This window comes from Artemia sp. Qi Xiang Cuo, chromosome 14, assembly GCF_049724085.1.
Source record: "Artemia sp. Qi Xiang Cuo chromosome 14, ASM4972408v1, whole genome shotgun sequence".
NCBI lineage: Eukaryota > Metazoa > Arthropoda > Branchiopoda > Anostraca > Artemiidae > Artemia > Artemia sp. Qi Xiang Cuo.
The window spans coordinates 6,783,120-6,809,717 of record NC_142807.1 but is presented as its reverse complement, the minus strand read 5'-3'; the positions used below and the strand labels follow the sequence as shown (position 1 = coordinate 6,809,717).

General features: G+C 32.3%; 1 protein-coding gene across 1 annotated transcript in view; it reads right to left on the bottom strand.

Moving 5' to 3' along the window:
• The window catches only part of LOC148944074 (tubulin polyglutamylase TTLL5-like), a 136,971-nt gene that overhangs the window by 47,662 nt on the left and 62,711 nt on the right, over nucleotides 1–26,598 (bottom strand). Inside the window, exon 7 of the mRNA XM_089100602.1 lies at nucleotides 14,674–14,905. Within this exon, the coding sequence (XP_088956728.1) occupies nucleotides 14,674–14,905 (232 nt within the window). The remainder of the gene's footprint in view (nucleotides 1–14,673; nucleotides 14,906–26,598) is intronic.

The window sequence follows — 26,598 nt, the reverse complement described above, 5'->3', positions numbered from 1 at the left end:
GACAAAATAGAAAATGAAAGATTTTTTTATAATAATTGTTTTCGACTTCAGTGTCTAACCATTTCTCTTTGATATTTTAGTGATTTTAGCTATAGCATTTGAATAAAAGGTAGTAAGATATATTCTTTATTGATATGCCTTTCGCTTGAATTATCGCAAGATTAACTCAATGAGAGGGATGGCTTAATTTTCCTAAATTTAGGGGAGGGGGCATGAATCCAGGATTTTTGTTGGGGAGGGGGTTAGCGCTTTTATTAGTGACAAAATAGAAAATGAAAGATTGTTTTTATCATAATTGTTTTCGACTTCAGTGTCTAACCATTTCTCTTTCACATTTTAGTGATTTTAGCTATAGCATTTGAATAAAAGGTAGTAAGATGTATTCTTTATTGATATGCCTTTCGCTTGAATATATCGCAAGATTAACTCAATGAGAGGGATGGCTTAATTTTACTAAATTTAGGGGGGCGTGAATCCAGGATTTTTGTTGGGGAGGGGGTTAGCGCTTTTATTAGTGACAAAATAGAAAATGAAAGATTGTTTTTATCATAATTGTTTTCAACTTCAGTGTCTAACCATTTCTCTTTGATATTTTAGTGATTTTAGCAATAGCATTTTAATAAAAGGTAGTAAGATATATTCTTTATAGATATGCATTTCTCTTGAATATATCGTAAGATTAGTTCAATTAGAGGGATGGCTTAATTTTCATAAATTTAGGGGAGGGGGGCGGGAATCCAGGAATTTTGTTGGGGAGGGGGATAGCGCTTTTATTAGTGACAAAATAGAAAATGAAAAGATAATTGTTTTTATCATAATTGTTTTCAACTTCAGTGTCTAACCATTTCTCTTTGATATTTTAGTGATTTTCGCTATAGCATTCGAATAAAAGGTAGTAAGATATATTCTTTATTGATCTGGCATGCGCTTGAATAAAAAACTGAACGTTCGTATAATAATGCTTTGATTTATTTCTGAGAAAAATTGAATTTATTATAATCAAACTATGATTTTCAGATTTTAGGTTGTTTTCGATAAAGACTTCTCTTTACATACAGCAAATTTTCAAGAGGTGATTGATCCATGGCCCTTCTAAATGTGATAGAAGCTACTACACCCTGCTTCAATCTCTTTTTACGTATTCAAACTGAATGTTCGTATAACAATGCTTTGAGTTATTCCTCAGAAAATTGACCCCTCCAAATATTGACTCAGAGGAGCGGGTGCTAAAATGTAAAACGTTACTTATTTGCCAATCATTTTCACAGTTTTCAAGTTGGGATCTTTGAACACACTCCCTCATTCTCAGTTTATTCTATGAAAGTGAGCTGTATTTGCTAGAGTTTCAGAAACATTACATATTTATTTAATTTAAGCACTATTTTTCAGATAAAATAATGTTTGGTGTGATTGACACATAATGTATTAGACTGAAATATTCCTCAACTGGCATTATTTTCGAAGCAGCTTTCTTACTCCTAGACAATCAACGACGTGAAATTCATTGCTATAAATGGAACATCAGATACAATATGTATAAGTACGAGAAAAACAGATGGAATCCAACACTAAATTTTATAAATCGAAATGGCTTTTACGCTAAAACCATACGACCACATAATGAAAATGGCTATGAAATAAAACATGTACAGGAGGAAATGCAGGAAATATGCAGTTTTTTCGGTGTGCAAGCTGTTTATGTTAAGGGAAACGTGCCAACTGATAAATTCTTACTAGAAAAATTTGATAAAAACATAACATTATCCAATTTAGAAGACTTCAAACGTGAGAAATGGCCGCATTCAGTCCATGACCCAGAAGATGAAGTTAAATATCTCGCTAATTGGATACCGGAAAAGATACCTGATATGGAAAAATGCATCATATATCCAAAGTCCTAAACTTGCTCCTCCTCATATCAAACGGATTAAGCTTCTTTTTTTTAAATATGTTATTATTTTTTTTCAAATGTTTTTAAATATGTTTAAGCAATAAATATCTTAAGCCTCATACGTTATTATTCTTTAGAATAGTCCATCGTCATGAAAATTATACTTTCAGATTCAACATGTCAGGGAACACACTTTCAAGTTCAGTATGTTAGAACCCTAGATAGTCACACCTTAAAAGGTAAGTTAACCCTAAGAGGTTAAAGAATTTCTCTGAAATTACACTTTCAGATCCAACATGTCAGGGAACACACTTTCAAGTCCAGCATGTTGGAAAACCCTAAAAGCTCATCCCTAAAAAAGGTAAGTTAACCCTAAACACTAAAAGAATTTCTCTGAAATCACACTTTCAGGTTAGGTTATGTAGGACCCCGACCCTCCCTACCCCCACCCCGAAGTAACCCCCCGGTCCCTAAAGGCCCCCAGGCCCCCGGTCCCCGCGATGCCCACCAAAGGACACCAAACCCAAAGGCCTCCAAAGCCCCCCCCCCCGACACACCCAAAAGACCAACAAACAACAATTTCTCTTAGAAATAATATATTTCGTCAGTGATAACACTTTTTCTGTTCGAACTAGCATGTTTTCTACAAAAGATACCAAATATTTTCGTAGAAGTAACGTTTTTTGATTGTGATAACAACTTTTCTATCAGAAGTAGCAAGTTTTGCTTAACACTAACAAACATTCTCATCAAAGTAATGATATTTTACCTTAATACTAACATACTTTTACTGAACACACACAAATTTTTCTTAGAAATAATATTTTTCGTCAATGATAACACTTTTTCTATTCGAACTAGCAAGTTTTCTACCAAAAAACCAAATTTTTTCTTAGAAGTAACATTGTTTTATTATGATAGCAACTTTTCTGTCAGAAGTAGCAAGTTTTACTTAACACTAACAAACATTCTCATCAAAGTAATAACATTTTACCTTAATACTAACATACTTTTACTGAAAACACACAAATCTCTCTTTGAAATAATATTTTTCGTCTATAATAAAACTCTTTTTGTTCGAAATAGCAAGTTTTCTACCAAAGATACCAAATTGTTTCATAAAAGTAACATTTTTTTTATTATTATAAAAACTTTTCTGTCAGAAATAGCAAGTTTTGCTTAACACAAACAAACATTCTCATCAAAGAAATGACATTTTATCCATAATACTCACATACTTTTACTGAACACACAGAAATTTCTCTTATACGTAATATTTTTCACTACTGACAATACTTTTTCTGTTAGAACTATCTAATTTTCTAGCAAATATACCCAGTTTTTTAGTAGAAGTAAAAATTTTTTATTATGATAACTACTTTTCTGTCAGAATTCGCCAGTTTTTCTTGACATAATCAAACATTATCCTAAAAGAAATAACATTTGAAAATTAATCATAAAATACTTTTAATGGAATCACCCAAATTTCTCTTTGAAATAATATTTTTCATCAATTGCAACACTTTTTCTGTTCGAACTAACATGTTTTCTACCAAAGATACCATATTTTTACTTAGAAGTAACATTTTTTGATTGTGATATCGACTTTTCTGTCAGAAGTAGCGAGTTTTGCTTAACCCTAACAAACATTCTCATCAAAGTAATGATATTTTACATTAATACTAACATACTTTTACTGAACACACATAAATTTCTCTTCGAAATAATATTTTTCATCAGTGATAACACTTTTTCTGTTCGAACTAGCAAGTTTTCTACCAAAGATACAAAATATTTTCATAGAAGTAACATTTTTTGATTGTGATAAAAACTTTTCTGTTAGAAGTAGCAAGTTTTTTCTTAACACTTACAAACATTCTCATCAAAGTAACAACATTTTACCCTAATACTAACATACTTTTACTGAACAAACTGAAATTTTTCTTAGAAATAATATTTTTCGTCAGTGATAGCACTTTTTCAGTTCAAACTAGCGAGTTTTCTAGCAGAGATACCAAATTTTTTCGTGGAAGTACCATTTTTTGATTGTGATAACAACTTTTTTATCAGAAGTAGCAAGTTTTGCTTAACACTAACAAACATTATCATCAAAGTAAATATATTTTACATTAATAATAATATACTTCTACTGAACACACACAAATTTCTCTTAGAAATACTAATTTTCGTCAATGATAGCACTTTTTCTGTTCGAACTAGCAAGTTTTCTACCAAAGATACCAAATATTTTCATAGAAGTAAAATTTTTTGATAATGATAACAACTTTTCTGTCAGAAGTAGCAAGTTTTGCTTAACACTAACAAACATTCTCATCAATGTAATGATATTTTACCCTAATACTAACATACTTTTACTGAACACACATGAAATTTCTCTTAGAAATAATATTTTTCGTCAGTGATAACACTTTTTCTGTTCGAACTAGCAAGTTTTTTACCAAAGATACCAAATATTTTCATGGAAGTAACATTGTTTTAATGTGATAACAGCTTTTCTGTCAGAAGTAGCAAGTTCTGTTCAACAATAACAATCCTTCTCATCAAAGTAACAACATTTTACTCTAATACTAACATACTTTTACTGAACACACACAAATTTTTCTTAGAAATACTATTTTTCGTCAGTGATAGCACTTTTTCTGTTCGCACTAGCAAATTTTCTACCAAAGATACCAAACATTTTCATAGAAGTAACATTTTATGATAGTGATAACAACTTTTCCATCAGAAGTAGCAAGTTTTAATTAACACTAACAAATATTTTCATCAGTGTAATGATATTTACATTAATGCTAACATACTTTTACTGAACACACACAAATTTCTCTTAGAAATAATATTTTTCGTCAGTGATAACACTTTTTCTGTTTGAACTAGTAAGTTTTCTACCAAGGATACCGATTTTTTTCTTAGAAGTTATATGTTTTGAATGTGATAACAGATTTTCTGTCAAAAGTAAGAAGTTTTACTCAACACTAACAGTCCTTCTCATCAAAGTAAAAACATTTTACTCTAATGATAGCAAACTTTTACTGAACAAAAAAAAATATCTTATAGAAATAATATTTTTCGTCAGCGATAACACTTTTTCTGTTCGAACTCGCATGTTTCCTACCAAAGATACCAAATATTTTCATAGAAGTAACATTTTAGATGGTGATAACAACTTTTCTATCAGAACTAGCAAGTTTTGCTTAACACTAACAAACATTCTCACCAAAGTAATGATATTTTATCTAAATACTAACATAGTTTTACTGAACACACACAAATTTTTCTTAGAAATAATATTTTTCGTCAATGATAACACTTTTTCTATTCGAACTATTAAGTTTTCTACCAAAGATACCAAATTTTTTCTTAGAAGTAACATTTTTTAATTTTGATAACAACTTTTCTGTCAGAAGAAGCAAGTTTTGCTTAACACTAACAAACCTTCTCATCAAAGTAATAATATTTTACCTTAATACTAACATACTTTTACTGAACACGCAGACAAAGTTCTCTTAGAAATAATATTTTTCATTTCTATGTCTGAATCTATTTGCATACATGTCTGGGTTGGTGTATGGTTAGGTTAGGTTAGCTAAGTTAGGTTAGGTTAGCTAAGTTAGGTTAGCTAGTAAAAATTTCTCCATGTTTAAGTTAGGTTAGGTTAGGTTAACTTATCATGAGCGCTCATGATAACCTAACCTAAATTAAACATGGTACCAAGTTGACACGGGTGGATTTTCCGGCGAGTATGGTTAGGTTTGGTTAGATCAAGTTAGATTAGGTTAAGTTAGGTTGGGTTAGGTTAGCCTACGTACGCGCGCGTACGTAAGCTAACCTAACCCAACCTAACCTAACCTAACCTAATCTAACTTGATCTAACCTAACCTAACCATACTCGCCGGAAAATCCACCCATGTCAACTTGGTATCATGTTTAAGTTAGGTTAGGTTAGGTTATCATGAGCGCTCATGATAAGTTAACCTAACCTAACCTAACTTAAACATGGAGAAATGTTTACTAGCTAACCTAACTTAGCTAACCTAACCTAACTTAGCTAACCTAACCTAACCTAACCATACACCAACCCAGACATGTATGCAAATAGATTCAGACATAGAAATGAAAAATATTATTTCTAAGAGAACTTTGTCTGCGTGTTCAGTAAAAGTATGTTAGTATTAAGGTAAAATATTATTACTCTGAAGAGAAGGTTTGTTAGTGTTAAGCAGAATTTGCTAATTCTGACAGAAAAGTTGTTATCAAAATTAATAAATGTTACTTCTAAGAAAAAATTTGGTATCTTTGGTAGAAAACTTGCTAGTTCGAATAGAAAAAGTGTTATCATTGACGAAAAGTATTATTTCTAAGAAAAATTTGTGTGTGTTCAGTAAAAGTATGTTAGTATTAAGGTAAAATATCATTACTTTGATGAGAATGTTTGTTAGTGTTAAGCAAAACTTGCTACTTCTGATAGAAAAGTTGTTATCACAATCAAAAATGTTACTTCTATGAAAATATTTGGTATCTTTGGTAGAAAACTTGCTAGTTCGAACAGAAAAAGTGTTATCACTGACGAAAAATATTATTTCTAAGAAAAATTGGTGTGTGTTCAGTAAAAGTGAGTTAGTATTAAAGTAAAATATCGATACTTTGATGAGAATGTTTGTTAGTGTTAAGCAAAACTTGCTACTTCTGATAAAAAAGTTGTTATCACAATCAAAAAATGTTACTTCTACGAAAAAATTTGGTATCTTTGCTAGAAAACTTGCTAGTTTGAACTGAAAAAGTGTTATCACTGACGAAAAATATTATTTCTAAGAGAAATTTGTGTGTGTTCAGTAAAAGTATGTTAGTATTAGGGTAAAATGTCTTTACTTTGATGAGAGTATTTTTTAGTGTCAAGCAAAACTTGCTACTTCTGACAGAAAAGTTGGTATCAGAATAAAAAAATGTTACTTCTATGAAAATATTCGGTATCTTTGGTAGAAAACTTGTTAGTTCGAACAGAAAAAGTGTTGTCATTGATGAAAAATATTATTTTTAAGAGAAATTTGTGTGTGTTCAGTAAAAGTATGTTAGTATTAAGGGTAAAATATCATTACCTTTATGAGAATGTTTGTTACTGTTAAGCAAAACTTGCTACTTCTGACAGAAAAGTTGTTACCATAATAAAAAATGTTACTTCTATGAAAGTGTTTGGTATCTTTGGTAGAAAACTTGCTAGTTCGAACAGAAAAAGTGTTATTAGTGGTGAAAAATATTATTTCTAAGAGAAATTTCTGTGTGTTCAGTAAAAGTATGTTAGTATTAAGGGTAAAATATCATTACTTTGATGAGAATGTTTGTTAGTGTTAAGCAAAACTTGCTACTTCTGACAGAAAAGTTGTTATCATAATAAAAAATGTTACTTCTATGAAACTATTTGGTATCTTTGGTAGAAAACTTGCTATTTAGAACAGAAAAGTGTTGTTAGTAATGAAAAATATTATTTAAGAGAGAGATTTCTGTGTTTTCTTTAAAGTTATGTTAGTATTAAGGGTAATATGTCTTTAATTTGATAAGAATGTTTGTCAGTTTTAAGTAAATATTAACACTTCTGAGCGAAAAGTTGCTATCACCATAAAAAAATGTTACTTCTAAGAAAACATTTGGTTTTTTGGTAGAAAACTTGCTAGTTCGAACAGAAAAAGTGTTATCATTGACGAAAAATATTATTTCTAAGAAAAATTTGTGTGTGTTCAGTAAAAGTATGTTAGTATTAAGGTAAAATATCATTACTTTGATGAGAATGTTTGTTAGTGTTAAGCAAAACTTGCTACTTCTGATAGAAAAGTTGTTATCACAATCAAAAATGTTACTTCTATGAAAATATTTGGTATCTTTGGTAGAAAACATGCTAGTTAAAACAGAAAAAGTGTTATCACTGACGAAAAATATTATTTATAAGAGAAATTTTTGTTTGTTGGTCTTTTGGGTGTGTCGGGTGGGGGGGGGGGCTTTGGAGGCCTTTGGGTTCGGTGTCGTTTGGTGGGCATTGCGGGGACCGGGGGGCCTGGGGGCCTTTGGGGACCGGGGGTTACTTCGGGGTTGGGGTAGTGGGGGTCGGGGGCCTACCTAACCTAACCTGAAAGTGTGATTTCAAAGAAAGTCATTAAGTGTTTAGGGTTAACTTACCTTTTTTAGGGATGAGTATTTAGGGTTTTCCTACATGCTGAACCTGAAAATTTGTTTCCCGACCTGTTGGATCTGAAAGTGTAATTTCAGAGAAATTCTTTAACCTCTTAGGGTTAACTTACCTTTTTAGGGGTGACTATTTAGGGTTCTCCAACATGCTGAACTTGAAAGTGTGTTCCCTGACATGTTGAATCTGAAAGTGTAATTTTCATGGCGATGGACTATTCTAAAGAATAAAAACGGTTGAGACTTAAGATATTTATTGCTTAAACATATTTAAAAACATTTGAAAAAAATAATAACATATTTAAAAAAAAGAAGCTTAATCCATTTGATATGAGGCGGAGTAAGTTTAGGACTTTGGATATCTGATGCATTTTTCCATGTCAGGTATCTTTTCCGGTATCCATTGAGCGAAATATTTAACTTCATCTTCTGGGTCATGGACTGAATGCGGGTATTTCTCACATTTGAAGTCTTCTAAATTGAATAATGCTATGTTTTTATCACATTCTTCTAGTAAGAGTTTATCAGTTGGCACGTTTCCCTTAACATAAACAGCTTGCACACTGAAAAAACTGCATATTTCCTGAATTTCCTCTTGTATATGTTTTATTTCATAGCCATTTTCATTACGTGGTCTTATGGTTTTAACGTAAAAGCCATTTCAATTTATAAAATTTAGTGTTAGACCCCATCTGTTTTTCTTGTACTTATACATATTGTATCTGATATTTCATTTATAGCAATGAATTTCACGTCGTTGATTGTCTAGGAGTAAGAAAGCTGCTTCGAAAATAATGCCAGTTGAGGAATATTTCAGTCCAATATATTTTGTGTCAGTCACACCAAACATTATTATATCCGAAAAAAAGTGCTTAATAAAATAAATATGTAATGTTTCTGAACCTCTAACAAATACGGCTCACTTTCATAGAATTAACTGAGAAGGAGGGAGTGTGTTCAAAGATCCCAACTTGAAAACTGTGAAAATGATTGGCAAATAAGTATCGTTTTACATTTCAGCAACCGCTCCTCTGAGTAAATATTTGGAGGGGTCAATTTTCAGAGGAATAACTCAAAGCATTGTTATACGAACATTCAGTTTGAATACGTAAAAAGAGATTGGAGCAGGGTGTAGTAGCTTCTATCACATTTGGAAGGACCATGGATCAATCACCTCGTGAAAATTTACCGTATGTAAAGAGAAATCTTTGTCGAAAACAACCTAAAATCTGAAAATCATAGTTTGATTATAATAAATTCAACTTTTCTCAGAAATAACTCAAAGCATTATCATACGAACTTTCAGTTTTCTATTCAAGCGCATGCCAGGTCAATAAAGAATATATCTTACTGCCTTTTATTCAAATTCTATAGCTAAAATCACTAAAATGTCAAAGAGAAATGGTTAGACACTGAAGTTTAAAACAATTATGATAAAAACAATTCTCATTTGATTTTTTATTGTGTCACTAATAAAAGTGCTAGCCGCCTCCCCAACAAAAATCCTGGATTCGCGCCCCCCCTAAATTTAGGAAAATTAATCCATCCCTCTCATTGAGTTAATCTTGCGATATATTCAAGCGATAGGCATATCAATAAAGAATATATCTTACTACCTTTTATTCAAATGCTATAGCTAAAATCACTAAAATATCAAAGAGAAATGGTTAGACACTGAAGTTGAAAACAATTATGATAAAAACAATCTTTCATTTTCTATTTTCTCACTAATAAAAGCGCTAACCCCCTCCCCAACAAAAATCCTGGATTCACGCCCCCCCCCCTCCCCTAAATTTAGGAAAATTAAGCCATCCCTCTCATTGAGTTAATCTTGCGATATATTCAAGCGAAAGGCATATCAATAAAGAATATATCTTTCTACCTTTTATTCAAATGCTATAGCTAAAATCACTAAAATATCAAAGAGAAATGGTTAGACACTGAAGTCGAAAACAATTATGCTAAAAAAAATCTTTCTTTTTATATTTTGTCTCTATTAACAGCTCTAACCCTCGCCCCCAAAAAAATCCTGGATTCACGCCCCCCTCCCCTAAATCTAGGAAAATTAAGCCATCCCACTCATTGAGCTAATCTTGCGATATATTCAAGCGAAAGGCATATCAATAAATAATATGTCTTACTACCATTTATACAAATTCTAAGGATAAAATTGCTAAAATGTCAAAGAGATATGGTTAGACACTGAAGTCAAAACCAATTATGACAAAAAAACTCCTTCATTTTAAATTTTGTCACTAATAAAATCGCTAACCTCCTCCCCAACAAAAATCCTGGATTCACGCCACCCCTCCCTTAAATTTAAAAAAAGTAAGCCAACCCTCTAATTGAGTTAATCTTGCGATATATTCAATCGAAAGGCATATCAATAAATAATATATCTTAATACCTTTTATTCAAATGCTATAGCTAAAATCACTAAAATGTCAAAGAGAAATGGTTAGACACTGAAGTCGAAACCAATTATGATAAAAACAATCTTTCATTTTCTATTTTGTCACTAATAAAAGCGCTAACCCCCTCCCCAACAAAAATCCTTGATTCACGCCCCCCCCTCACTTAAATTTAGGAAAATTAAACCTTCCCGCTCATTGAGTTAAGCTTGCGATATTTTAAATAGAAATGCATATAAATAAAGAATAAAACTAAATAATTATTGTTAGAAGTCTATAGATAAAATCGCTAAAATATCAAAGAGAAATGGTTAGACACTGAAGTTGAAAACAATTATGATAAAAACAATCTTTCATTTTCTATTTTGTCACTAACAAAAGCGCTAACCCCCTCCCCAGCAAAAATCCTGGATTCACTCCCCCTCCCCTAAATTTAGGAAAATTAAGCCATCCCACTCATTGAGTTAATCTTGCGATATATTCAAGCGAAAGGCATATCAATAAAGAATATATCTTACTACCTTTTATTCAAATGCTATAGCTAAAATCACTGAAATATCAAAGAGAAATGGTTAGACACTAAAGTTGAAAACAATTATGGTAAAAACAATCTTTCATTTCTATTTTGTCACTATTAAAAGTGCTAACCCCCTCCCCAAAAAAAATCCTGGATTCACGCCCCCCTCCCCTAAATTTAGGAAAATTAAGCCATCCCTCTCATTGAGTTAATCTTGTGATATATTCAAGCGAAAGGCATATCAATAAAGAATACATCTTACTACCTTTTATTCGAATGCTATAGCTAAAATCACTAATATATCAAAGAGAAATGGTTAGACACTGAAGTTGAAAATAATTATGGTAAAAACAATCTTTCATTTCTATTTTGTCACTATTAAAAGTGCTAACCCCTCCCCAACAAAAATCCTGGATTCACGCCCCCCCCCTCCCCTAAATTTAGGAAAATTAAGCCATCCCTATCATTGAGTTAATCTTGTGATATATTCAATCGAAAGGCATATCAATAAAGAATATATCTTAATACCTTTAATTCAAATGATAGATATAAAATCACTAAAATATCACAAAGAAATTGTTAAACACTAAAGTCGAAAACAATTATGTTTAAATAAATCTTTTATTTTCTATTTTCTCACTAATAAAAGCGCTAACCCCCTACCCAACAAAAATCCTGGATTCACGCCCCCCTACCCAAAATTAAGGAAAATTAAGTCATCCCTCTCAGTGAGTTAATCTTGCGATATATTCAAGCGAAAGGAAAATCAATAAAGAATATATCTTAATACCTTTTATTCAAATGCTATAGCTAAAATCACTAAAATATCAAAGAGAAATGGTTAGACACTGAAGTTGAAAACAATCAAGATAAAAACAATCTTTCATTTCTATTTTCTCAGTACTAAAAGTGCTAACCCCCGCTCCCACAAACATCCTTGATTCACGCCACCCCGCCCCGAAATTGAGGAAAAGTAAGCCAAGCCTCTCATTGAATTAATCTTGCGATCTATTCAAGCGAAAGGCATATCAATAAAAAATATATCTTAATACTTTTAATTCTAATGCTATAGATAAAATCAATAAAATATCAAAGAGAAATGGTTAGACACTGAAGTTGAAAATAATTATGGTAAAAACAATCTTTCATTTCTATTTTGTCACTATAAAAAGTGCTAACCCCCTCCTCAGAAAAAATCCTGGATTCACGCTCCCCTCCCGGGAATATAAAAGAAACTTTATCGAAAGAAAGCTTGAAAATAATCTGTTTCACTTCTCCAAAAGAGCGCAGTGTGTCTGCGCCTAATTATTACAGTTGCCTCAAAGCGTTTTAATTTTGCGGAGGAACAGTTTCTTTTGACTTTGGCTGCTGCGTTCGTAAACACATAGGAATAGGGGTGACAGCTAACTTTTACCCCGCGTAGAGAATTATGTCAAAATAGAACGACAATGCTTTAAGATTTGACGGAAGTCTCAGTTAGAGAAAAGATTACAATATGGAAAAGCTAAATTTTTCGAAAGGATAATTATTTCTATTTGCGAGAATTTTGGTTGTAAGAAACCAATGGGGGGGGGGGGTTAGGTTTAGGTAATAAAAAGAATATTTCGGTTTGAACTATGTAAAAATACTTACTGATAATTTAATCATATTGCACGCCCGTTATATACGAAATCTCAAGGGTGAATTGTTATGTAACGGGGAAAATCATATGTAAGCAAGTCTCTGATTGGCTGAGAAAGGATATGTATCCGACTCGCTGATTGGCTGAGAAGGAAACACGGGATCTAACGGTTTCCAGGATTCCATTACGTCTTGCGTACACATGACCAAAACAACAACAAGATCTTGAAGGAAGTGTCATTGACCCGGTTCCCCATTAGACTCAATAATCCATTAAAGTGAGAAAGTTCCTGTTTTTCCATTCTCACTGACAAAAACCATAAATTGCTGTTGACATCCATGAAAAACATCAAATAAATCGAACAACACACATAACCATCCATGAAAACAGACATAAATGTGAGAAAGTCCCTGTTTTTCAAATTCTCACTGACAAAAACCATAAAACAGACATAAATTACTGTTGACATCCATGAAAAACATCAAATAAATCGAACAACACACATAACCGTCCAAGAAAATAGACATCAATGTGAGAAAATTCCTGTTTTTTCATTCTCACTGACAACAAACAGACATAAATTATGTAAAAAAAGTTGTAGGTGGCAGCAGGGGTGTCGCGTGGGAGCTTTAGGGTCATCTCTACTGTTGTCGTGGGAACTTCGAAAAAGGCTCCTTCGATTGAAAATAGAAAGCGCTGATACCCTTTTAATAGTCGAAAGTTATTGGAGGGCAACTAATCCCTCTTCCAATCCCACCCTCCCACGCCCACCTTCCCATTTGCCCATTATGTTTAAAAACTAAATATTAAAATTACTAAAAAATCTAAAGATTAAATCAAAATGTACTTTGATAATGCTAATTCCCAATAAGTTATCTCAGCAGTACCCCAAGAACGGCTGAGGGTATTATGTTCAAACTTTCCGGGCTACTTCTGCTCTTAAAATTTAACCAAATCAAAATGGCCTAAGTGTATCCAAGCTATCAAAGAAAGTAAACAGATTTTTTGCGAATGGCATCAAGTTTTCTGTTTCAGGTCAACTAGAGGAGGTATGAAGCTAAATTAAACACTACTATTCGTGTCCAGATTATTAAAAGGGTGTATGTTGTTAAAAATTGCTGAAAATTTTTCTCCAGCATAGAAATAGCAGGCCAAACTATAAAGTCTTAAAAACGAAAAGATTTAAGGTGTTATTTTCTTTTCCCCTGAAAAGACTATGCCAATATAAAACAAACAGAAACTAACTAAAAAAAATTTCCCACAAAATAAGTTTTTCAAAGAAAGGTAAAGAACTCCATTAGACAAAAAAATGAGCAAAAATAAAATCAAATAATCGACCAAGCGTGGAACTACCACAAATCAGCAACAATAAATAAATGAAACCCAAAACGAACAGAAATTACAATAAATAACCGAGTCAAAATCAAAACGAGCAAAAATTAACATAGGTTGGGCGCAAAACACATATGTCTTCCCAAGGCCAGAACAAAATTTGCATTTTACTGAAAAAATACAAAAGATTGTGCATTGTCAGTTTAATATTGATATACTGATATTTTGTAATCAAAATGTTAATATTATTTGATATATTAAAGTTATAAAAGTAAAAACATTTATATTTTTCAATAAAATGCAAATTTTGTTCTGGCCTTGGGAAGGCATAGGGGTTTACGGCCAAACTCATGTTATTTTCTGCTCGTTTTGAGTTTGAATCGGTTATTTATTGTAATTTCTGTTCGTTTTGGGTTTCATTTATTTATTGTTGCTGATTTGTGGTAGTTTCACGCTTGGTAGATTATTTGATTTCATTTTTGCTCATTTTTTGTTTAATGGAGTTTTTATTTTTCTTTGAAAAACTTATTTTGTGGAATTTTTTTTTTAATTAATAAAGAAACAAGGTCACGATTATACTGTTCATTTTCCATTAGACTTCTTTCATCTGAAGGAAAAGCCATTTCCTGTTTTCTAACAATGTTGAAATCTTCGGTCAGATTTTGAAAAAAGGAAAAAATATACCTGAAGTGCAAAAACACCTCACCTGTCTCTTATCCGTTCCACATATATTTTCTTCTCTACGCCATTCCGTAGATTTGCTTTCTATTCCTACTATGTTTAGTAAATCACATAGCATAGCAGATTTTATCTGCTTGTCTATAGATGTGTCGCAGCCAAGCGACGGTGAGAAGTTAACCTCCAGCAACCAAGGTTTCAAGTTTGTGTCAATAAGTATATCGAATCCATACAGTTCTGTAACAATAAAGGTAAACCACCTATTAAACAATAAGATTCTAAAAACAAGCGCTTTACTGAAAACTGAGTTTGCTTGAGCTTTTAACAGATTTGTAATTGTACACTTAAAGTTATCGATATCATGGTCGCTGAAAGGATACTGGGAGGCTTAACATTGGTATTTGTTTTGTGTAGGCTAGTCATAGGATTTTCGGGTGTATCCCATTTGAGCGCTTTCCCATTTGAGCGCCATGGCGCGCAAATGGGAATTCACCCTTTGCGCGCCGTATTTTAATTAGTTCAGTTTTGTCCCATTTGATCGCCAGATAATATTTTGCGTATGTTAGGTGATATAGCTAGTTGATCAGGTAAATTTTTCGCAAATCATATTATTGACTTACGAATAAAGTACACACCACTCGATGCCTTTTTTAGGCTCTTTCCAAATATAATAATCATTTTTGTCGGAAATGAATTTTACCCCCACCCCTATGTATACCAATCCAGGGTATATATTTGCACATTAGGGGGTGGGGGTAAATTTTAAACTTACTCTCCCATTAACATCAGAAATAAAATTTACCCCCCCCCTAATGTGCAAATATATACCCTGAATTGGTATATATAGGGGTGGGGGTAAAATTCATATCAGAAAAAATGATTATTCTATTTGGAAAGAGCATAAAAAAGGTATCGAGTGGTATGTTTACTTTATTCTTATGTCAATAATATCAACTGCGAAAAATTTACCGACGGGTCTTCATGTCTGTTTTCCTCATACAGTATATAGCGGTGGATACCGCATAATGCATAAGTACCTGTATATACCTTTAGTAGTAAATATATATGGTATACATAAATACTATATATATTTACTTAGTTTATAATACTATAAATGGAAGTTATTTTCACAACCATTGACCCAATAAAATCCTCAGTTTTGTTCGTTGTCTTCGTGGCAATAAATATTTCTACAGGTCAATGTGGCAGCAAACCACGCTTCATCCACCGCAAAATCACAATTTTGGGTTTGGCGCTCAAATGGTACTCCGTGGCGCTCAAATGGGAACAAAATTCCATGGCGCTCAAATGGAACAAAATTCCGTGGCGCTCAAATGGGAAAGCGCTCAAATGGGAACACCCCGGATTTTCTTATAGCAGGAGAGTACTCTGTTTTTTGTGACAGTTTTGTGTTTTCAGTAAAGCCCCAATTTTAGGCATTCAATAGATATTTCAAAATATCAGGCACCAGTTTATTTGAGCTAGTTTTGTAGATATACCTTATGTATTCGGCGAGGTAATAGTTTCTTTTTTTGTTTCAACTTCGCTCTTTACTTCTGTAAGATTTTTCTTTTTGTTACAACTAATCCACTTTAAACAGCCATGAAAGGAGTCTTTAAATGAGGCTTTAATACTAGAACAAACTCATCATTAGGTCATCTTTATTAAAAGCGTTTCCAGTGGGAATCGGGAGAGGGGTTTTCTCTAACAGGAAGCTCTCCCCTCCTGCTTTGTACAGGTACTACCCATGGAAAACACATCATTACTGCCCATGGAAAAATGTGTTTTTTTTTTTGTTTGGGATGGGGACTATAAGCCGTCATCTGAGAGTTTTCGACAATGACAATTTCAACAGTGTATTTTCTCTTTCTATTCGACAGTTTTGGAAATTGGTAATTTTTAATAAGTTTCATCCTCTTTTTTAGAATCCTAAGAAATTTTTTCTTGGGATTACAAATTCCTGCTCAGTTAAATCTGAAAAAAATAGATATTTTCAAAATAATTTTGCATGGGAAGTATGGGGTCACTAGAGATTTTCTTTAGAAAATCATTTTATTTTATTTCTGGCTGCTACGAGCTTTGTTTCGCTCTTTACTAGGCTAAAGCTACTGCTGTGGCAACAACTTTCCTGGAAATGCAAATGAAATATTCTGCACTGATTTTTTCCTCAAATTTTTAGAAAATTAGAAAATTAACAAGCAGCAATCATCCAGGGTTGTCTTATTTATAAGTGAGGCTGTAATCCCCCCCCCCCTCTAACGCCATTTTTTACATCCATGATTTACACCAAAAATATTCATCAGAATGAAGGTAGGCTTGAGGGTAAATTAGTGGAATTTTCCTGTTTTTCCAGGCGTTGGCAAACCGCGCAAACTTCTTGGTAAGTCGTGGCTATATCCCCACTCTAGCTTTAGAGGGGTTCGAGGGGGTGATATCAAATTTGTATTTGTTATAAATAATTTATGTTTTTCTTTAAAAATTATTGCCTATATCCGTTAACTTCTGCCCGCTATAGGTTTAAATATCACTCCTTAGGTTTCAATAAAAAACTTTCTTTCGTGATTTAATATTACTATATGCTCGAGTCTACTAGTAAATCATTTATATCTCAATCAATTTTGTCTTTTGTAGTTTTTTTGCTCCCTCCCTATTGCATGCTAGGTTCTCTTCATCGTGTTAGAAATAAAGGTGGATTAATCAAATATCCCTGGTATTATCAGAGAACTGTCTGTGACCAATTGTTACCATGTAGATTTCATTAAATTATGGTTCATATTTAAATATAAGGATACAGAGATCAAATAAACTGCCCTTAAAGTAAAATCAAAATGATGCATGCTATAAATAAAGTAAATAAGCATCACAGCTTTTAGTCATTGCGAAATAACAAGAAGCTATTATAATTCTAATTTTCCTTTGTAAATAGAGTATAGAATGCAAGTTTGAACTTTTGTTCGATATCAAACAATTCGACTCTAAATCAGTTCCCAAGCAATTCTTGGTTCCCAATCGATTCCCAACCGAGTTTGGATCATGCCCCCCCGAGGCCTTCCCCCTTGTGATATTCAAATTTTGTTATTCAAAATTTTACATGTTTTCATCCGAAGGAAGCTTAAAAGGTATTAACTAGGCAGTGATGCCAGGTGCCTGACATTAAAAAGCGCACCACGGGAAGCGAAAATGTGCCGTTGGCGCATTTTCGTCATAATTTTTTTTATGGTTCGAAATTCAGGGGAAATTAAATCTTGCAGGGATGAGTGCAAAAATAAAAAAAAATAAAAATAAAATTAAATTAAAATTCAGAGACAACGTTACCAGATAGGCACAAATTGTGTGAATTTTGTCTTTCAGAAAACTAGAACTCGAAAATGGCAGGATTCAGTCTTCAATGACAGATTTCGGCACCAGATCCCGAAATCTGAAACAGTGAAGCAATTTTTTGACTGATTACATGCGCTTTTGTGGTCGAAATTTTCTGCTCTCAGTCTCTAGACTTGACAAGAAAGATATTTTCCTCAGTTCTCTGGTGTGTCAGAGAATTAAATAAAGGCGGGAATTAAAGATTATCTAACAAAGAAAATACTTGCCAATATCTAAGGTGGTATTTTACATTACTTTGTGGCTGATATACTGAATTATTCTCTATCATCAATAGAAATTGTGATTAAGAACTAAAACAAGAAGTAGGTACTCAGTATACTGGTCTTGCAATATAGATAATCTATACAAAAACGTGGAAGTTAAAATTGCATTAGTAGAGAGGGGCGTTCTACTCCGAACGGGACTCCTTATATGGGCATAGATTACTGACGGGACTCCAAATATGGGCATAGAGTCCCTAGAGAGAACACGTGGTTAATGGGGTCAATGACCTCTTTCTCCAGGTGTGTTTTTGGCACGCTCTCAGCGAATGTTATGCCGTCCAGGAAGAGAAATCAGTGTGACGTAATCAACTAGGACAAATGGATTTTCTGAGAAATTGATTACATAATCGGTAGAACCATATCAGGAGGTCGTGACGGGGGTCCATATATGGACATAGAATGACGTAATCGACTAGGAAAATGGATTTCGGGGAAATTTATTACATAATCAGTAGAACCCTATCAGAAGGTCATGATGGGAGTCCATACATGGGTATAGAATGACGTAATCGATTAGGACAGTTGGATATCTGATAAATTGATTAAATAATCGGTAGAACCATATCAGGAGGTCGTGAAGGGGGTCCATATATGTAAATAGAATGACGTAATCGACTAGTAAAATGGATTTTGGGGAAATTGATTACATAATCGCTAGAACCATATCAGGAGGTCGTGACGGGAGTCCATACATAGGCATTGAATGACGTAATCGACTAGGAAAATGGATTTCTGAGAAATTGATTACATAATCATTAGAACCCTATCAGAAGGTCATGACGGGAGTCCATACATGGGCATTGAATGACGTAATCGACTAGGACAGTTGAATATCTGATAAATTGATTAAATAATCGGTAGAACCATATCAGGAGGTCGTGACCGGGGTCCATATTTAGACATAGAATGACGTAATCGACTAGGAAAATGGATTTCGGGGAAATTGATTACATAATCGGTAGAACCATATCAGGAGGTTATGACGGGAGTCCATACATGGGCATTGAATGACGTAATCGACTAGGACAGTTGGATTATTTCAGTAGTGTTTTGTTGCGGCTTACCTTGTCACAGTTACATTCTCTTGATTTTTCAAAGATCATTTTCGATTTCTTTCGTTGAAATGCAAGAGTTGGATTATTTCAGTTTTCGCGGTTTACCATGTCACAGTTACATTCTCTCGATTTCTCAAAGTTCATTTTGAATTTCTTTCATTGAAATGCAAGAGTTATAATATTTCAGTAATGTTATGTTGTGGTTTACCGTGTCATACTTACATTCTCTTGATTTTTCAAAGTTCATTTTGAATTTCTTTCATTGAGATGCAAGAGTTAGAATATTTCAGTAGTGTTATGTCGTGGTTTACTTTGTCACAGTTCCATTCTCTTGATTTTTCAAAGTTCATTTGAATTTCTTTCATTGAAATGCAAGGGTTGGATTATTTCCGTAGTGTTTCGTCGTGGTTTACTTTGTCACAGTTACATTCTCTTGATTTTTCAAAGTTCATTTGAATTTCTTTCATTGAAATGTAAGAGTTGGAATATTTCAATAGTGTTTTGTTGTGGTTTACCTTGTCACAGTTACATTCTCTCGATTTTTCAAAGTTCATTTTGAATTTCTTTCATTGAAATGCAAGAGTTGGATTATTTCAGTAGTGTTTTGTTATGGTTTACCATATCACAGTTACATTCTCTTAACTTTTCAAAGTTCATTTTGAATTTCTTTCGTTGAAATGCAAGAATTGGATGATTTCAGTAGTGTTTTGTCATGGTTTACCTTGTCACAGTTACATTCTATTGATTTTTCAAAGTTCATTTTGATTTTCTTTCGTGAAATGCAATAGTTGGATTATTTCAGTTTTCGCGGTTTACCATGTCACAGTTACATTCTATTGATTTTTCAAAGTTCATTTGAATTTCTTTCGTTGAAATGCAAGAGTTGGAATATTTCAGTAGTGTTTTGTCGTGGTTTACTTTATCACAATTATATTCTCTTGATTTTTCATAGTTCATTTTGAATTTCTTTCGTTGAAATGCAAGAGTTGTATTATTTCAGTAGTCTTTTGTCATGGTTTACCTTATCACAGTTACATTCTTTGATTTTTCAAAGTTCATTTGTAATTTCTTTCGTTGAAATGCCAGAGTTGGAATATTACAGTAGTGGTTTATCGTGGTTTACCTTGTCACAGTCACATTTTCTTGATTTCTCAAAGTTCATTTTGAATTTCTTTCGTTGAAATGCAAGAGTTGGATTATTTCAGTACTGGTTTGTTGTGGTTTACTTTGTCACAGTTACATTCTCTCAATTTTTTCAAAGTTCATTTTGAATTTCTTTCATTGAAATGCAAGAGTTGGATTATTACAGTACTGGTTTGTCGTGGTTTACCATTTCACAGTTACATTTTCTTGATTTTTCAAAGTTCATTTTGAATTTCATTCATTGAAATGCAAGAGTTAGAATATTTCAGTAGTGTTTTGTCGTAGTTTACCTTGTCACAGTTACATTCTCTTGATTTTTCAAAGTTCATTTTTAATATCATTCATTTAAATGCAAGAGTTGGAATATTGCAGTAGTGTTATGTCGTGGTTTACTTTGTCACAGTTACATTCTCTTGATTTTTCAAAGTTCATTTGAATTTCTTTCCATAAAATGCATGGGTTGGAATATTTCAGTAGTGTTTTGTCGTGGTTTACCTTGTCACAGATACATTCTCTTGATTTTTCAAAGTTCATTTTGAATTTCTTTCATTGAAATGCAAGAGTTGGATTATTTCAGTACTGGTTTGTCGTGGTTTACAATTTCATAGTTACATTTTCTTAATTTTTCAAATTTATTTTTGGATTTCTTTCATTGAAATGCAAGAGTTGGAATTTTTCAGTAGTATTTTGTCATGGTATACCTTGTCACAAATACATTTCTTTGATCTTTCAACGTTCATTTTGGATTTCTTTCATTGAAATGCAAGTGTTGGAATATTACAGTACTGTTTTGTTGTGGTTTACCATTTCACAGTTACACTCTCTTGATTTTTCAAAGTTCATTTTGAATTTCGTTCGTTGAAATGCAAGAGTTGGAATATTTCAGTAGTGTTTTGTTGTGGTTTACTTTGTCACAGTTACATTCTCTTGATTTTTCAAAGTTCATTTTGAATTTCTTTCCTTGAAATGCAAGGGTTGGAATATTTCAGTAGTGTTTTGTTGCGGCTTACCTAGTCACAGTTACATTCTCTTGATTTTTCAAAGTTCATTTTGAATTTCTTTCGTTGAAATCCAAGAGTTAGAGTATTTCACTATTGTTTTGTCGTGGTTTACTTTGTCACAGATACATTCTCTTGATTTTTCAAAGTTCATTTTGAATTTATTTCGTTGAAATACAAGAGTTGGAATATTTCAGTAGTGTTTTGTTGTGGTTTACCGTGTCACAGTTACATTCTCTTGATTTTTCCAAGTTCATTTTGAATTTCGTTCACTGAAATGCAAGAGTTGGAATATTTCAGTAGTGTTTTTTTTTGGTTTACCTTTTCACGGTTACTTTGTCTTTATTTTTCAAAGTTTATTTGAATTTCTTTCGCTGAAATACAAGTTGGAATATTTCAGTAATGTTTACTCGTGATTTACATTGTCAAAGTTACATTCTCTTGGTTTTTCAAAGATTATTTTGGATTTAATTCGTTTAACTGCAAGAGTTGGAATATTTCAGTAGTGGTTTATCTTGGTTTACCTTGTCACAGTTACATTTTCTTGATTTTTCAAAGTTCATTTTGAATTTCTTTCGTTGAAATGCAAGAGTTGGATTATTTCAGTACTGGTTTGTTGTGGTTTACTTTGTCACAGTTACATTCTCTCGATTTTTTCAAAGTTCATTTTGAATTTCTTTCATTGAAATGCAAGAGTTGGATTATTTCAGTACTGGTTTGTCGTGGTTTACCATTTCACAGTTACATTCTATTGATTTTTCAAAGTTCATTTTTAATTTCTTTCATTGAAATGCAAGAGTTGGAATATTTCAGTAGTGTTTTGTCGTGGTTTACCTTAGCACAGTTACATTCTCTTGATTTTTCAAAGTTCATTTTGAATTTCATTCATTGAAATGCAAGAGTTGTAATATTTCAGTAGTGTTATGTCGTGGTTTACTTTGTCACAGTTACATTCTCTTGATTTTTCAAAGTTCATTTGAATTTCTTTCCTTGAAATGAATGGGTTGGAATATTTCAGTAGTGCTTTGTTGTGGCTTACCTAGTCACAGTTACATTCTATTGATTTTTCAAAGTTCATTTTGAATTTCTTTCGTTGAAATGCAAGAGTTGGATTATTTCACTAGTGTTTTGTAGTGGTTTACCTTGTCACAGATACATTCTCTTGATTTTTCAAAGTTAATTTTGAATTTCATTCATTGAAATGCAAGAGTTGGATTATTTCAGTACTGGTTTGTCGTGGTTTACCATTTCACAGTTACATTTTCTTGATTTTTCAAAGTTCATTTTGAATTTCTTTCATTGAAATGCAAGAGTTGGAATATTTCAGTAGTGTTTTGTCATGGTTTACCTTATCACAGTTACATTCTCTTGATTTTCAAAGTTTATTTTGAATTTCATTCATTGAAATGCAAGAGTTGGAATATTTCAGTAGTGTTATGTCGTGGTTTACTTTGTCACAGTTACATTCTCTTGATTTTTCAAAGTTCATTTGAATTTCTTTCCTTAAAATGCATGGGTTGGAATATTTCAGTAGTGTTTTGTTGCGGCTTACCTAGTCACAGTTACATTCTCTTGATTTTTCAAAGTTCATTTTGAATTTCTTTCGTTGAAATGCAAGAGTTGGATTATTTCACTAGTGTTTTGTCGTGGTTTACCTTGTCACAGATACATTCTCTTGATTTTTCAAAGTTCATTTTGATTTTCTTTCATTGAAATGCAAGGGTTGGATTATTTCAGTAATGGTTTGTCGTGGTTTACCATTTCACAGTTACATTTTCTTTATTTTTCAAATTTCTTTTTGAATTTCTTTTCATTGAAATGCAAGAGTTGGAATATTTAAGTTGTATTTTGTCGTGGTTTACCTTATCACAATTACATTCTCTTGATCTTTCAACGTTCATTTTGGATTTCTTTCATTGGAATGAAAGAGTTGGAATATTTCAGTACTGGTTTGACGTGGTTTACCATTTCACAGTTACATTTTCTTGATTTTTCAAAGTTCATTTTGAATTTCTTTCATTGAAATGCAAGAGTTGGAATATTTCAGTAGTGTTTTGTTGTGGTTTACTTTGTCACAGTTACATTCTCTCGATTTTTCAAAGTTTATTTTGAATTTCTTTCCTTGAAATGGAACATTCTCTTTCCTTGAATTTCTTTCCTTGAAACAGTTACATTCTCTTGATTTTTCTAACTTCATTTTGAATTTCTTTCGTTGAAATGCAAGAGTTAGATTATTTCACTAGTGTTTTGTCGTAGCTTACTTTGTCACAGATACATTCTCTTGATTTTTCAAAGTTCATTTTGAATTTCTTTCGTTGAAATGCAAGAGTTGGAATATTTCAGTAGTGTTTTGTTGTGGTTTACCGTGTCACAGTTACATTCTCTTGATTTTTCCAAGTTCATTTTGAATTTCGTTCACTGAAATGCAAAAGTTGGAATATTTCAGTAGTGTTTTGTTGTGGCTTACCTTGTCACGGTTACATTCTCTTGATTTTTCAAAGTTCATTTGAATTTCTTTCGCTGAAATACAACAGTTGGAATATTTCAGTAGTGTTTAGTCGTGATTTACCGTGTCACAGTTACATTCTCTTGGTTTTTCAAAGTTTATTTTGAATTTCATTCGTTGAAATGCAAGAGTTGGAATATTTCAGTAGTGGTTTATCGTGGTTTACCTTGTCACAGTTACATTTTCTTGATTTTTCAAAGTTCATTTTTAATTTCTTTCGTTGAAATGCAAGAGTTGGATTCTTTCAGTACTGCTTTGTTGTGGTTTACTTTGTCACAGTTACATTCTCTCGATTTTATCAAAGTTCATTTTGAATTTCTTTCATTGAAATGCAAGAGTTGGATTATTTTAGTACTGGTTTGTCGTGGTTTACCATTTCACAGTTACATTTTCTTGATTTTTCAAAGTACATTTTGAATTTCTTTCATTGAAATGCAAGAGTTGGAATATTTCAGTAGTGTTTTGTCGTAGTTTACCTTAGCACAGTTACATTCTCTTGATTTTTCAAAGTTCATTTTGAATTTCATTCATTGAAATGCAAGAGTTGGAATATTTCAGTAATGTTATGTCGTGGTTTACTTTGTCACAGTTACATTCTCTTGATTTTTCAAAGTTCATTTGAATTTCTTTCCTTGAAATTCATGGGTTGGAATATTTCAGTAGTGTTTTGTTGCGGCTTACCTAGTCACAGTTACATTCTCTCGATTTCTCAAAGTTCATTTTGAATTTCTTTCGTTGAAATGCAAGAGTTGGAATATTTCACTAGTGTTTTGTAGTGGTTTACCTTGTCGCAGTTACATTCTCTTGATTTTTCAAAGTTCATTTTGAATTTCTTTCATTGAAATGCAAGAGTTGGAATATTTCAGTAGTGTTTTGTTGTGGTTTACTTTGTCACAGTTACATTCTCTTTATTTTTCAAAGTTCATTTTGAATTTCTTTCCTTGAAATGCAAGGGTTGGAATATTTCAGTAGTGTTTTGTTGCGGCTTACCTAGTCACAGTTACATTCTCTTGATTTTTCTAAGTTCATTTTGAATTTATTTCGTTGAAATGCAAGAGTTGGATTATTTCACTAGTGTTTTGTAGTGGTTTACTTTGTCACAGATACATTCTCTTGATTTTTCAAAGTTCATTTTGAATTTCTTTCGTTGAAATGCAAGAGTTGGATTATTTTAGTAGTGGTTTGTTGTGGTTTACCGTGTCACAGTTACATTCTCTTGATTTTTCCAAGTTCATTTTGAATTTCGTTCACTGAAATGCAAGAGTTGGAATATTTCAGTAGTGTTTTGTTGTGGTTTACCTTGTCACGGTTACATTGTCTTGATTTTTCAAAGTTCATTTGAATTTCTTTCGCTGAAATACAACAGTTGGAATATTTCAGTAAAGTTTAGTAGTGATTTACCGTGTCAAAGATACATTCTCTTGGTTTTTCAAAGTTTATTTTGGATTTCATTAATTGAAATGCAAGAGTTGGAATATTTCAGTAGTGGTTTATCGTGGTTTACCTTGTCACAGTTACATTTTCTTGATTTTTCAAAGTTCATTTTGAATTTCTTTCGTTGAAATGCAAGAGTTGGATTATTTCAGTACTGGTTTGTTGTGGTTTACTTTGTCACAGTTACATTCTCTAGATTTTTTCAAAGTTCATTTTGAATTTCTTTCATTGAAATGCAAGAGTTGGATTATTTTAGTACTGGTTTGTCGTGGTTTACCATTTCACAGTTACATTTTCTTGATTTTTCAAAGTACATTTTGAATTTCTTTCATTGAAATGCAAGAGTTGGAATATTTCAGTAGTGTTTTGTCGTGGTTTACCTTAGCACAGTTACATTCTCTTGATTTTTCAAAGTTCATTTTGAATTTCTTTCCTTGAAATGCAAGAGTTGGAATATTTCAGTAGTGTTATGTCGTGGTTTACTTTGTCACAGTTACATTCTCTTGATTTTTCAAAGTTCATTTGAATTTATTTCAGTGTAATGCATGAGTTGGATTATTTCAGTAGTGTTTTGTTGCGGCTTACCTAGTCACAGTTACATTCTCTCGATTTCTCAAAGTTCATTTTGAATTTCTTTCGTTGAAATGCAAGAGTTGGATTATTTCACTAGTGTTTTGTAGTGGTTTACCTTGTCACAGATACATTCTCTTGATTTTTCAAAGTTAATTTTGAATTTCATTCATTGAAATGCAAGAGTTGGATTATTTCAGTACTGGTTTGTCGTGGTTTACCATTTCACAGTTACATTTTCTTGATTTTTCAAAGTTCATTTTGAATTTCTTTCATTGAAATGCAAGAGTTGGAATATTTCAGTAGTGTTTTGTCGTAGTTTACCTTATCACAGTTACATTCTCTTGATTTTCAAAGTTCATTTTGAATTTCATTCATTGAAATGCAAGAGTTGGAATATTTCAGTAGTGTTATGTCGTGGTTTACTTTGTCACAGTTACATTCTCTTGATTTTTCAAAGTTCATTTGAATTTCTTTCCTTAAAATTCATGGGTTGGAATATTTCAGTAGTGTTTTATTGCGGCTTACCTAGTCACAGTTACATTCTCTTGATTTTTCAAAGTTCATTTTGAATTTCTTTCGTTGAAATGCAAGAGTTGGATT